The 14,508-nt window shown below is 40.8% G+C and overlaps 1 protein-coding gene across 3 annotated transcripts in view; it reads right to left on the minus strand.

The window, feature by feature from the left end:
* SMC6 (structural maintenance of chromosomes 6) overlaps window positions 1-14,508 on the minus strand; it is a 36,231-nt gene that overhangs the window by 11,593 nt on the left and 10,130 nt on the right. For all 3 annotated transcript variants that reach the window (XM_081856872.1, XM_081856871.1, XM_081856873.1), the window contains exons 8-19: window positions 13,858-13,959; window positions 12,885-13,004; window positions 12,702-12,800; window positions 11,466-11,612; window positions 11,066-11,154; window positions 8,895-9,065; window positions 7,498-7,676; window positions 5,286-5,487; window positions 4,581-4,695; window positions 3,248-3,408; window positions 3,019-3,154; window positions 491-571 (exon numbers count right to left, since the gene is read on the minus strand). In XM_081856872.1, the coding sequence (XP_081712998.1) occupies window positions 491-571; window positions 3,019-3,154; window positions 3,248-3,408; window positions 4,581-4,695; window positions 5,286-5,487; window positions 7,498-7,676; window positions 8,895-9,065; window positions 11,066-11,154; window positions 11,466-11,612; window positions 12,702-12,800; window positions 12,885-13,004; window positions 13,858-13,959 (1,602 nt within the window). The remainder of the gene's footprint in view (window positions 1-490; window positions 572-3,018; window positions 3,155-3,247; window positions 3,409-4,580; window positions 4,696-5,285; window positions 5,488-7,497; window positions 7,677-8,894; window positions 9,066-11,065; window positions 11,155-11,465; window positions 11,613-12,701; window positions 12,801-12,884; window positions 13,005-13,857; window positions 13,960-14,508) is intronic.

Consider the following 14,508-nt stretch of genomic DNA (forward strand, 5'->3'; position numbering starts at 1 on the left):
TAGATGTCATAGAGAAGCAGAGATGGGCAGCATTAACATACCGATGACACACCATGCCCCAAATGGAAGAGGGAGGAGATGAGTCCCTGTTAAGAAACTGAGACTCCTGTTCATTAAGTGAGGAGTTCCTCAAAAGAAAAAGCTTATTCTTCTCCTGCCCATGTGTCTGCACTGGCTCGGAAATGGGAGCTTTTAACTATGCATAGGATTATACTACTAGAGTTTTAACCACTAGTAGGTTTATTGTGGCACAAGCTTGTGCTACAACAAAGCTGTTAGTCTTTAAGCTACCCAGCACCCCTCTTTGGTTGAATTATAAACACTTTAAATTAACCCATTTCTTGCTCATCTTAAAAAAAAAAAAGAAATAAGTTGAATCCTTAGAATTCTTATTGATCAGTACAACAAAAAATGCTCTCTGCCACTAGCACAAACACCTCTATGATATGGAAATAAGTACTTAGAAAGGTAGAAAGTGAGCAATTCTTACTAATGTAGAGATGATGACTGACTGCTGTTCCTCCACGTTCTCAAGCTCCATAATTTTTAGCTTTATTCTATTCACTTTTATCTGCAATGACAATATAAATAAACGGTATGGGGGGATAATCACACTGGATTTAATACAGACATTTAAGCTGCAACCCAATATACCCTTACTCCAGAGCTTGCCATCCCAGGACCCACAAAGCCCATCAATGGTACCCCCTGGCAGAAGGCCCCCCCCCCCCATTCTGAACTTTCATTGTTTTAAAAAAATGTTAAGTCTCTAGTCCCTCCAAGAAAAAGTTATGAAGCAAAATGTGCAGGTAACCTCTAGAAAGCATTATACCGGCTCTGCACTGCACAGCAGTTTCAGCAGTTGGAAGGGCCCACCCGCTTCTACTTTAACTAGCTGAAATCCAATCTGATTTCACTCGCTACCCCCAAGTAAACGACTTCGCAAACACGAGCAGAAAAGCAATTTAACAGCTACAAAATATTTAAGAGGCATAGATAACTCATGCCGAAGGTGAGCACTTGTAAAATTTTGTAGAGCACCCAGCGGATGTTTGCTGAACCCAAGGGTTCTTTTTTTTTTTTTTTTTTTAATATTTATTAAAGTTTTTAAATATAAATGCACAAATAATAAACAATCTTACTTCTATCACAGACATAATTTCATGACTTCTTTGGACTCCCTCGCGTCTCCCGCTCCCATTTACATCGTTAAAAGTTTTTTCCAAACAAATTATCAACTTGTTTACAATCTCATGTCCACACATTCAAATATAATCTAGCACTTCTTCCAAAAAGTTTTATATTTTCTTTAGTCTCACTTATCATCAAATTTCAAATCTAATTTAGTGGTGGCCAATTTTTTATAATCTAGCATCCTTCTTAACATTCAGCCAAATTACAATGTTTTTGTAGATACTTCTTGAATTTCTCCCAGTCTTCCTCCATCTTCTCTTCTCCCAGGTCACGGATTCTGCCAGTCATCTCGGCCAGTTGCATATAGTCCATCAGTTGCATCTGCCACTCTTCCAGTGTGGGTAGATCTTGAGTTTTCCATTTTTTTGCGATGAGTATCCTTGCTGCCGTTGTTGCATACATAAAGAATGTTCGGTCCTTCTTTAACACCTTCTGGCCGACAATACCCAGAAGGAAGGCCTCTGGTTTCTTAGTGAAGGTATACTTAAATACCTTTTTCAGCTCATTATATATCATTTCCCAGAAGACCTTCACCTTAGGGCATGTCCACCAGAGGTGAAAGAATGTTCCTTCGTTTTCTTTACATTTCCAACATTTATTATCAGACGAATGGTATATTTTGGCAAGTTTAACTGGGGTCATGTACCATCTATATATCATTTTCATTACATTTTCCTTCAGAGCATTACATGCGGTGAAGTTCAGCCCAGTGGTCCACAACCTTTCCCAGTCCTCAAACATGATATTATGCCCAATGTCCTGTGCCCATTTTATCATAGCCGATTTAACCATTTCGTCTTGTGTATTCCATTTTAACAGCAAGTTATACATTCTAGATAATACCTTAGTCTTTGGTTCTAACAATTCAGTTTCTAACTTCGATTTCTCCACCTGGAACCCTAACTTTTTATCATTTTTAAAAACTTCTTTAATCTGAGCATAATGTAACCAGTCTCGCACCTTATCCTTCATTTTCTCTAAACTCTGCAATTTCCAATTGTCTCCATCTTTTTCTAATATTTCCCAATATTTTGGCCATTTGGCCTCCATATTGGGTCTTTTTAGGGCCTTAGCCTCCAGAGGTGAGAGCCACCTTGGAGTTTTATTTTCCAGTAAGTCTTTGTATTTTGTCCAGACATTAAACACTGCTTTCCTGACAATATGGTTCTTAAAGGCCTTATTGATCTTAACTTTATCATACCATAAGTATGCATGCCAACCAAAAGCATTGTTAAAACCTTCCAAGTCCAACACATCAGTGTCTTCGAGAAGTAGCCAGTCTTTTAGCCAGCAAAAAGCTGCGGCTTCATAGTACAACTTTAAGTCTGGCAGGGCAAAGCCCCCTCTTTCTTTCGCATCTGTTAATATCTTAAACTTAATTCTGGGCTTTTTGCCCTGCCAGACAAATCTGGATATATCTTTCTGCCACTTCCGGAAGCACTCCGTTTTGTCCACAATCTGTAATGTTTGAAACAAAAACAACATTTTTGGCAATACATTCATCTTGATAGCAGCAATTCGGCCTTGAACCCAAGGGTTCTTTTGAACCCTGAAGACACAGCCCTAAATACTGTTTAAAAGCCCATTGCCAATTAAAATTTACAAAAGCATTTGTTTTCCCTATACTGGTGTGCCACACAATGCTAGGTATTTCACAACAGCAGCACACTTTTGAAACAATGCTTTTGAAACAATAAATGCCATGAAATTAGGAAAAACAAGGATTACTCATATTCTAAAAAGCTCCTGCATGTCAACATCAAACACTAACAACAATTAAGAATAATTATCCAATATGGGAGCTTCTTCCTACGTATCTCTTACTTTTAATTGTTCTTGGTCCCAACGATGAGTTTTAAGGAAATGTTCGTTTTCTCTTATAGAATTCTCAGTAGAACGTATACGTTGTTGAATTACTGACAGATGGGTTGTTTTGTTTCCAACTTCTTTCTCCAAGTGACTTAAAGAAACAAAGTATTGTTAACAAATGTACACAGAAATTCTAAAACAACAGAGCACAAGAATTGAAAGCTGGTAAGTAACTGATGCTCACCTTATGTCTGCCTCCACATCTTTGCTGAGGATGCGGGGCCTTTCATATTCACAAGAATAATACTGTCTTGAGAACAACTGATCACCATCACAAGTGAAAGCTTCTCTACAATTTTTCGGAAGATTGTTTCGATGCATAATTCTACGAGCCTCCTCATTACTCTAGGGGGGAAAACATGGATAACAAAAACTTTCTCCTCTGAGATTGGAGTATTCAGAGCTGAGTAAAAAGGAGCTTGATGTCTCAACTTTTAAATATACTAATTAATTAATGTGATCATTAAGCTACTTCCTGTCAGTCACAGAGCAACTGTCCTTTAAAATATCCAGTGGGCAACTGTCTTGTCTGCATGCATATTTAGGGGATGTGACGTATTTCCCAGCAGAATTTTCCCTCTCTCAGAATCATGGATATTTCTTCCCTGCAGAGAGAGAACAGCGGGGCTACTACAGTCTACCTGCCTTAAATAAAATCAGCTGCCAATCTCTCTTGAAACTGTAGACAGAAACCAACGAGCTTTTCCCATGCACTGCAAGAATCTCACATCTTGTGAAACTCCACTCTCTCTAACATAACCAGCAAGTCAATTTGAGAAACACCTGGCATTTAAAATTATTTCTGTTACATGTGATATAGAAATAGCATGCAGTGAATGGTCTAAGTGAGTGGTTTTCAACCAGTGTGCCGTGGCACCCTTGGGTGCCGTGAATGGTGGTCAGGGGTGCTGCAGGCAACACTGGCTTCTATCCCTCTTTCCTTCCCTCCCTCCTCTGATGTCCTCTCATGTCTCTGCCTCCCAATGGCTTCCACAACTGTTTGTTGCAGCAGCCCTAGCTACAAACTCTGCAGGTGAATGGTGCCTCTGGGGCTGGTCAGGGGGTGCTGGTTGCCGGAGCTGAGGTGGCCTCAGAGTAAGCAAGCAAGCCAGGGAGTCCAGCCCTTGCTGTTGGGATTGGACAGAAAGTCCTAGGTCCCTGTGGGGCAGTGTGAGGAGTCACCTCTCTTTGGGTCAGGGGGGCAGCTCAGAGATCAGGGGCAGCAGCAGTGGCAGCGGCTGCCCAGAGGACTCCCAAGGAGACAGTTGAGGGAACACTCCACAAGGGAGGGTATTTGAGAAAGCGTGAGAGACTGCCGGCTCTGCAGGCAAGGGGTGACATAACTGGGCTCCTGAGCCCCACAAGGGTGCCACAGAAAGAATGTAGTTGGTCAAGGGAGCTGTGGACTCAAAAAAGTTGAAAATCTTTGGTCCAAGGTAATACAGAATTATCTGAACTGTTACAGAAACATCAAGTAAGGCTTTCTATGCACTAGAGGTATGAGAATTAAATCTTACTTTGATTAACAGGACTGTTTCTACACGCCGCATGTCAATTAAGCAATTGGCTATTACTGCATTATCGATGTCTAACGCAGCCAAGACTGACGGGAATTCAGGATGAACAACTTCCCTATTACAAAACAACAACAACAACAACAACAACAACAATCGAGTAGCATTTGTATTTTATTTTATGTTCTTACAATGCAGTCACTTCACTTGCAGTCTTACAAAAGATGGCATATAGAGCATTTCAGTTACATTTTCAGAAGCATAAATGTATTGACCATATTCGGAAAATCTATCTAAAATGATGTGTGTGTCGCCCCCCCCCCCCCATGGATGAAGTCGTTCCATTTGCAAAGGGGTCTTTACATCTGTGCAGAACTCTGGAAACCTTTGCTGATTCCTCCTGTTTTGTGCAGCCCCTCACACCACCTCCCATGCCACAGGGTGGAAAAGGGTGGGGGGAGGAACCAACAAAAATGGCTTCTCTGCCTTTCAAAGAACTGGGAAATGAAACTATTTGTATACTATCTGAAAGAAGGTCTCTTGTCCCATAATATTTGTTAGAACTAAGAGTGACAATAACAAATATCTAAGTTACCATTAAGTCAATAGTTCTATCAATGACCCTCAACAGTAATGCAGCATAACTATAAACCCTTAATGAAAATTCAAAATTCCAGTTTACACAGACCGAGTGTCAGAAACACTTACCTTTGGCTTACATCATAAAGCTTATTTTGGAAAGAACAAACAACGATTTGAGGACGAGAAGCAGGTTCACAGAATCTGGACATTAACATCTGTAAAGTTCGTTCGTCTTTATGATTATCACAGCAAAATCCCCACATCAAGCCTTTTAAACATGCCTCAATAGCCAGCGCAAAATCAGGATCTTTCAGATGAATAAAAGCACCTGAATGCAAGAAGAAAGTCTCAGCATTGTATGTAATGTCAACATTAAACCATCTGAACGCTGCAGCCTGAAGTTCTTACCCCCTCTTCTGTGAAAATGCCATAGTAATATAAAAGGTAGCTTGGAGGTAACTCCATTTTCAGAAGTTCACCACACTAGACATCAAATCAATTTAAATGCTCATTAATGGGGGGTTTAGTAGCAACTGCAGGAGTTTTGGAGCTCCACGTCCAAAACTAATAGCAGCTTATGTGGGGAGGGGGAATCAGGGAGGGAGGGGGAGAGAGATTGAATGTGCACATGCAATGGCTGTTTAAAATGTAATGAATGTGTGGTTTACATACCTGCAAGCAATTAATGTCAAATTTAGTTTGGGCCTGTGACTATGTTTCTACCATGCAGGGGATTTAAATCCTTTGAAACCAACAGTAGAGACAATGCTTATCTTGGCCTATGAATGGCACAGTTTAATTTTTGATTTTTTTAAAAAAAAAAACCTCAAAACTTCAATACACTTTTCAAATATTTTTTCCCCTTATCCTTGCTTTTTCCATTTTTTATTCAGTGTAAAGTTCTTGCCTTTCTATAGAACGCAATGAATATAAAAAAAGGTTTGAACTTTTATTCTAAAAGTACCGTATTTTTCGTCCCATAGGACGCTCCGTCCCATAGGACGCACCTAGTTTTTTGGGGGGGAAATAAAGGAATTCCCCCCCCTTTATTTCCCCCCCAAAAGCAGGTCGGGGAAACCGAACCAGGTCAGGGAACAGCGGGAGGCCGGCGCTGCGCCTCGCTGCTGTCCCCCGAGCTTGTGGGGCTGGCCGATGTCTGTCCGGCGCACGGGGCGCTCTGCTTCAGGGCGCCCCGCCCGCCGTGCGGCAGGCTGCTATCCGCAGTGTGGGGAGCCCTGCGGGGAACTCCTGCAGGGCTCCCCACGTTGCGGATGTCTGTCTGGCGCGCGGGGCGCTGTACTTCAGGGCGCCTCACCCGGCGGGCGGCAGGCTGCTATCCGCAGCGTGGGGAGCCCTGTGGGGAACCCCCGCAGGGCTCCCCACGCTGCGGATGTGTTCCCAAAGCGTCGGGCACTCTGCTTTCAGGGCGCCCGACGCTCCGGGAAGCAGGCTGCTATCCGCAGCCTGGACATCCCTGCAGGACCTCCCACAGGGCTGCCTAGGCTGCGGATGTCTTCCTGAAGACTGGAGAGCGAGAGGGGTCGGTGCGCACGACCCCTCTCGCTCTCCAAGCTTCAGCGAAAGCCTGTATTCGCCCCATAGGACGCACCCAGATTTCCCCTTCATTTCTGGAGGGGGGGAAATGTGCCCTATAGAGCGAAAAATACGGTAACTTCCCAGAAGATTATTCCACTAAAATGGATGCAAATCCATAAACTATAACCTCCTGGCAAGGCTGAAACCACTTTACAATGAAGCAAAGGTCGCCAGCCACTCCTAAGAAGGCAAGTGCGGCCCTGTTATATAAGACGAAAGGCCTACCTAGTACAAAAACTTTTTTTCACACAGTGGTCCAAAACAAAACAAGAGTAAGTATTCCCAATACTGAAGCATGCAAAAAACCCACAACAAAGTCATGGTAGTCTGTTTTTAAAATGCAAATCCTCAATATACGCACACTACTTGGTGGTCAGTATACTACTTATAGACCAACTATGGACTACTTGTACATTAACTCGCAGATTAACTGCAATGTGTAAAACTGGGGATGGGGACAGAGGTATGCAGGCAATTCATGAAAATATCTGAAGAGGGTTATAAAAGCACAGCTAAGACTGTGAAATAGTTGGGGAATAAGAATTTAAGAGTCTCCCACTGTCACCATCCTTATTCAGCAATACCAGGATGAAGAACACAGCCATGGACATACATCAATAAATCACAAAGTTTACTATTTCTATTTCAGGATCAAATCTGAGAACCATTAAAATTGTGATGCAGCATCCATAGTCTACTTTTCAATGTTTAAAAATTATTTACAAGGAGAATTATAAATTACCTACGGGTCCTAATGGTTTGTATTTAAACTGCCCCTGCTGGTGAGCCTCTTCAATTGCTTTACAGAGCTTTGGCATATAGTGTCCAAACCTTTTCAGTTGATCTGTTTTACTCTCCTTTAACTCTTTTAGCTGTCGTTGCTGAGAATCCAATATTTTCTTCAGTTCCAATTCTTCTTTCCTAAAACAACAAAGAAGCTACTGAAATATCATGCATTATTATTAAGGCCTAGTCCATTTTATAGAAATAGGTAGCGTTTTGCACACCACCTGATTGCTTATAAGGTACAATTGCTTTAGCAGGGCTTCCAAGCCAATCATTGATTCCCTTTATTTGTATGCCACCTTTCCACACACACAAAAACAAGCTCAAAGTGACTTGTAACAAAGAAACAGGGTTGTATTTCAAACAAACACTACAAAAATAATTTCATAGTAACATAACAAAACAAAAGTAGAATAACATACAAACAAGCACATTTGAATAATATTAATATACAGCCATACCTTCCCAAATGGCTTCGATTTGTTGTCAAACAAATCGGCTTCTGAAAGCTGCAAAACCGGAAGTAAGTGTTCCAGTTTGTGAACGTTTTTCGGAAGCTGAATGTCCAACGCAGCTTCCGTTTGAGTGCAGGAAGCTCCTGAAGCCAATCGGAAGCTGTGCCTTAGTTTTTGAACAGTTTTGGGAGTTAAATGGACTCCCAGAACGGATTAAGTTTGAGAACCAAGGTTTCACTGTAACAAGATTAAGTAAACAACATGCCACATCCAATGACCAAAATAAGGGAGCTTCATTTCTGTATGTTTAGCATGAAAAAGAAGCAACTGAGAAGAAATAGCCATCTTCAAATATCTAAAAGGGCTGTCACATGGAAGATGGAGAAAGCTTATTTTCTCCTGCTCTTGACAGTAGGTCCCAAACCAATGGCTTCAATTTACAATAAAGAAGATTCCACCTAATCATCAGGAAGATGTTTGCAAAACTGCAAGCCATTGGTATTTAATAACACATTCTCCAAATTGATACCTTGGGTGCCCTTCTCCAGAGGAAGCTTACAAAATAACTGTTTCTGTTGTTTTTCATTTGTTTTAAAAAAGATGTGTTTGTTTGCAAAGTGGGGTGTCAGATGTCTTTACCAAAAAGGCAATCGCCTCTACCCCTTGAAGAAAAACAACAGGGAACTGAAACTGAAATGATCCCTTGTCCCTTCCCAAAACTAACCAAGAAAGAGTTGAACATACATGCTTCTCCTCAGACAAATATGCCCGGCAGGAGAGCGCTGAATGAAGGTGCTAGCTGTGGTCCACAGAGCAAGGGAAATAAATGCTCAGAAGCCCAACTTATAGCACAAAACACAAATCAAGTAATAACCACAGTTACATCTCATAAACTTACTTAAGCCTCGCAGCCTCTTCCTTGTATGTTTTTATAGCCTCTTGAAACTGCTTTATTTGGTTATCATTTGATTCTTCTTGATCAAGAAGTGTCCTTAACTGCTCTTCCTTAGCTGCTCGTTCAATTCTTGCTTGTTTTTCCAACGTTTCAGGCTCCGAAATTTGTTCAGCACTGCAACATCATGCAAACCAAACAGTATTATATTAAAGAGCTGCTCTGGAGGAATACTTTTGTGACATACACCTTTCCTTTGGGGCAGCTTTTATGCATGCAGCATTTGAATTTAATCAAAACTGGCTAGCCACAGTTTCACACTTGCATTTTAAAATAAACACAAATACAGATTCTAAGGCTGCATTTATAAATTTTTTAAATCCCACAGAGACTTATGTTATTTACCATTCTCTGAACAAAAGGCAGCAGCATGTACTTTTCTACCTGCTTTTAGCAAAGCAGGTACAGTGGTGCCCCGCAAGACAAACGCCTCGCAAGACGGAAAACCCGCTAGACGAAAGGGTTTTCTGTTTTTGGAGGCGCTTCGCTAAACGAATTTCTCTATGGGGTTGCTTCGCAAGACGAAAAAATCTTGCGAGTTCCCGTGTTCCCCCCCCCGCTTTTTTCCGCCCTTTCCCTAAGCGCTAAGCCGCTTATCAGCTGTTCCGCTGATAAGCCGCTTCTCAGCTGATCGCTAAAAGCCGCTAGACCGCTAATAGCGCTAATCCGCTAAGCTGTCAATGGGCTTGCTTCGCAAGACGAAAAAACCGCTAGACGAAGAGAATCGCGGAACGGATTAATTTCGTCTTGCGAGGCACCACTGTAGATTAATTTTATAATTATTATTTATACATCACTCTTTGCATCTTAGAAACATCTTTCTGCCTGCAAGGAATATACACTCTAAATAGAAAATGGGGAAAACAGAGAGAGGAAACAGGGCAAGGAGGATAAAGTGGGCAGATTTATATTTGATAAAGTCTACCACCAAAGGTTTCAGAGTACACTTAACTGTCATACAAAATGACACATCCTCTTATGGATCAGCAAGCGATGAACAAGTAGAAGAAAGGAGGGGGAGACAGAAAATTATCACAAAGGAGGGAAGGAAGCAGCTAGCCCCACACTGATCTTTATTAGAGATCAGTGCTATTTAAGATGCTTATACATTTATCTAGATTCCAGTGGAGTAACCAATTTTTACAACCCAAGCAGCAAAGGACTCCAAAAGGGTATTTTCAAAGTGACTGAATGGGCAACAAAATAGCAAATGAGACTGTGTAAATAAAAGTAAGGTGCTGTTCAGGGAGGGGGGGGACCCTAGCTTCACATCTATGCTGATGGATCTGAGCAACTGAGAACTTGTGGTTCTGGTGGCTAGTCCAGTAGCAGTTGTAAAATAATAATAATATGAATAATAATAATAAATGGCTTCTCTGGGAGATTTGTCCAATTGACAAATCATAGTACCATTATACATATAGTGTTGCAGCATTTGGAATAATGCGAAAGTACTAGTTACTCAATATCAAAAAAGGTATTTTAAATCCAGAAAAGGAAAACCAAAATGGTCAAGTGATTGTGGCACTTCTAAAAAGAAAAGCTAGCATCTCCAACTTTTTAATTCATAAAAAAGTTAAGTGAGGGGGTCCTCATAAGGGTTTTCTTTTTTCTTTAATGAAGCAAGGATGCAAAAAGCATTTAAGGAGGAGTTTCTGCATGATGCAGAAGTGGCAATAAGGCTTCTGACAAAAAATAATTATCTGAAGAAGGACATTAATGATTTTGCAGTGAAGTTTCTAAAATAGAAGAGAAGACAGCCAGATAGAAGACTGGAATAGTCAAAGCGTGAGATAACCAGAGCACAGTTTTAGCGGAGTTTAATAAGTAGTTTAATAAACTTAATATAATTAAGTTTAATAAGCTGATATATACTCAAGAGATAAAAAAGGTTGCTTACAATAAATTTCAATTCTCTGTTTTCAACTTGGTCAGTCTTATTTAAACATAAAGTGAACTTTTAGGAAATTATCGTTAACATAGAGATGTTTCAACTTCTTGTTTGTCATTACATGTTTCTTACAGAGAAATATGTATATATTGTGGTTTTGGGTAACAAAATGCCAGTTTACTCACTTCTCTTTTTGATACAACATATTTAGAAAATGAAACATTACCTGGTCTTCAGTTCCTCAATTTTTTTGCAAAGCTGTTCATGGTCTTTCACCAAGCGTTTCAATTCATTTTGAGACCGGTTATATGCTGCCTTAAACAAGGAAAGCAAAACTCTGGTGAACAACTGAGTGGAACAAACTTACAGCAGAGACTGACAAAAATATTATAGCTGAAGAGCAACTTCAATCTGTTATTTCTTCTGCCTTTTTTGAAATTATACTCATTTGACCCATTACTCTGCTTTCATGCCTTTTACAATTCAAGACACTCAACTCTGCTGATAAAAGAATCTGTGTGTCTGATTTCAGTGCAGTTCTGCACAAAATACTAAAGTATGCCTAGACCATTAGTGTGTGGCAAATTCTTACAGAACTTCTAAGTCTGAACTTTACATCCACAAACCTCTGCATCATTCTTTGCTCTTCTTTTAGATAGAACGTCTGCTTTCAAAGCAGCACATGATGGTTCTAATGCCTGAGCTTCTTCCGTTATCTTCTCTAGCTTGTCTTGCATAGTTCTGTGTTTTCCTTCTGCATCTTTTACCTTAGTCTGAAAAGACAAAACAATCAGAAATCTCATTATACCAGGGAAATTAGGTGAATGTGCAGAGACCGATCTAAAGGAAGTTGAGACAAATCAGCCATGACTTGGAACGGGAGAAAGGGTCAGCAGTTTGCAGATGAAGTATGATCACCTTTTACTTTCCAGACAACACTTCATTCTGAATTTCATTAACATAATGTCAGGCCTCTGGTTTTAACTGGGAACCTTACAGCTGAGCCTAGTACAAACTGATGGGCAGCCTAGCACTGTGAGTACTTCAATCTTGGAGTCCTCTTCTGACACAAAGGAGGGCCAGGGTATCCATCCCAGCCCCCTTGGGCAAGATGAAGCCCCTGGCAGAAATACCAGGAAGATGTTCTTGCCCTCTTCTGATCAACTAAGCAGCATCGTATCCAAGCTACACTTTAGGTTCTGGCCAGGGATGGCAGCCAACCAGGGGTGGTTTGGGTAGACCTATCAATGGCTTTGGCCTGGCTGTGGTATCCACTCTTGACCAAATGGTTGTCTCAACTTGGCTTCATTAAAGGACACATGTAAACAAAAAAATCAGCTCGAATGCCAAATATTACAGGGCAGTAATAGGAACACTGAATTATTTTCTACAAAATATTTGTTGATCATTTATTAGATTATATACAAAGCCGATCAAAGCTGATACGTAACTCAAAGTAACTCAAAACTGAGATATTTGCTTCTCCAGTCTTTTAAATGCAATTTACTTATATGAGAAAGCTCACAAGTAGCACACATTTAATTAGATGGCCAAATAGCTCATGCAAGGGCATTCATGTGGACCTGTACAAAAGCATCTGTTCTTTCTTCTTGTGATCCTTGCATGAAAGCTAAGGCTTTGATGAGAGGTGACAATAAAGCAGACTGCTTAACAGATGACATTTTGTGATGCAGTCTCAGAAGACACCAGTCACACTAACCTATTTTTAAAAGTGTACAGGTAAGATTTTAAAACTGGCTGTGTTAGTCTCACCAAGTCATTAAAGAAACAAAAACAATGCTTCACTTGAACAAGAGAATCAAAGCAATTCAAGTCAGTATTTACAATAAATGCATATATACCTGCCATTCTTTCACTTTCTCAACAAATTTTCCAGTTCTTGCTTCTAGAGCACCAATATCATCTCTGAGTGTTTCAACTTCATTTTCAGTGTCTCTCACCTAAAATGTAAGATTAATGTAAGCATCACACAATAAATATCACACAATTTAAACCCATATATAGGTACTGAAACAACAAATTACCATTGCCCAAGCTATTTGGTGCTGTAACTTCTCCAGTTCATTCTGCATTTCACTCACAAAAGCAATACTTTTGTAACGATCCTCCTTCTCCAAATAACGCTTCCGAAGTTCTTCAAGATACTAAGGAAAGACACAAAATGTTGTTGGAGATGACAGCAGTACAGATACTAGGACCATTTCTTAGTGTTTACTAGGGACAGAAGAAACCCAGAGGAGCTGTCTAGGAAGCTCAGTATCAGATTATGTATGTTACTAAATGTTTTACTGCATCTGTGCATTGTTTCTTTAAGTTGCAGTTGTGTTTTTACAAAATCATTTGTATGAGATTCTGTTGTAATTGCTTTTGCTTGTTTGCACAAATCTTTAACAAAATAGTATATATTTTTAAAAAGTGACTATGGTGCTTCATGAAGCATAAATCAGTGTTAGGAATTTATTTTGTAGGACTAAAAGGTAAAGATAAAGGACCCCTGACAGTTAAGTCCAGTTGCAGATGATTCTAGGGTTGCGGCGCTCATCTCGCTTTACAAGCTGAGGGAGCCAGCGTTTGTCTGCAGGCAGTTTTTCCGGGTTATGTGGCCAGGATGACTAAGCTGCTTCTGACGCAACAGAACACCGAAACCAGAGCAGTGAACGGAAACGCCATTTACCTTCCCGCCGGAGCAGTACCCATTTATCTACTTGCACCTTTTTTTTGGCATGCTTTTGAACTGCTGGGTTGGCAGGAGCTGGGACTGAGCAACGGAAGCTCACCCTGTCACGGGGATTCGGACCGCCTACCTTCTGATCGGCTTGCCCAAGAGGCTCAGTGGTTTAGACCACAGCACCACCCATGTCCCTTCTTTTTGTAGGGCTACTGGGCTTATTTTAGCACTTCTCAGTGAACCTAGAACCAATATGAAAGGCTGGGGGAGGTGGAGTTTCACAGTCCAGTATGTGGGCCTGGGAAACATAACATTACTGTTTATAATACCTTTGCTCCTTGTTCAATCTGATCATGAGTTCTTGCTTTGGTTTCCATAATGTATGCATAATCTTCTTTCATCTGCTCCAACTGTGTTGCCTTCATAAAGAACTAATGCAAGAAAACACAAGTTCATGTTCTATAACTGACTTTCTAAAAGACTAAGAATTATGAATGCAGTCCATTTATACTTACACATTTCATAAAACCCTAGTTACCTGCTCCACCCACCTCACTCAACATGTGCACGATAAGAACATAAAGAAGCAGCACTATGGCTATCCACTGAATGTAAATTTTGTGCATGCTTCTGATATACTCATCAAGCCCTTCAAGCTGCTCAAGATCTGAATGAGAAGAGCACACATGGACTTTCCATTCCTTAGAGTGGTGTGCTGTGCTTCTCAAAACAAGGAAGAGTCATGTCCAGTGGATTTGTTGGTATCTGTTTGTCTCAAGAGACAATGGAGTGTGCTTCCAAGGGTGAAGTCATTAGCAGCACTGAAGTGACCTCCTTGGGGCACAAGCCTAGGCAGTGCGAATGGAGGTCCTGGGCTGCCCAGACAACAAGGCCCCACTCCCTCGGCTGTGCTGATGTAGTCCAAAGGAAAACAGAACAATATGTTTGGAACCAGCTGGGCATACTGACAGCTTCTAGGA

Source organism: Podarcis erhardii (genome assembly GCF_964252035.2).
Source record: "Podarcis erhardii genome assembly, chromosome: 3".
NCBI lineage: Eukaryota > Metazoa > Chordata > Lepidosauria > Squamata > Lacertidae > Podarcis > Podarcis erhardii.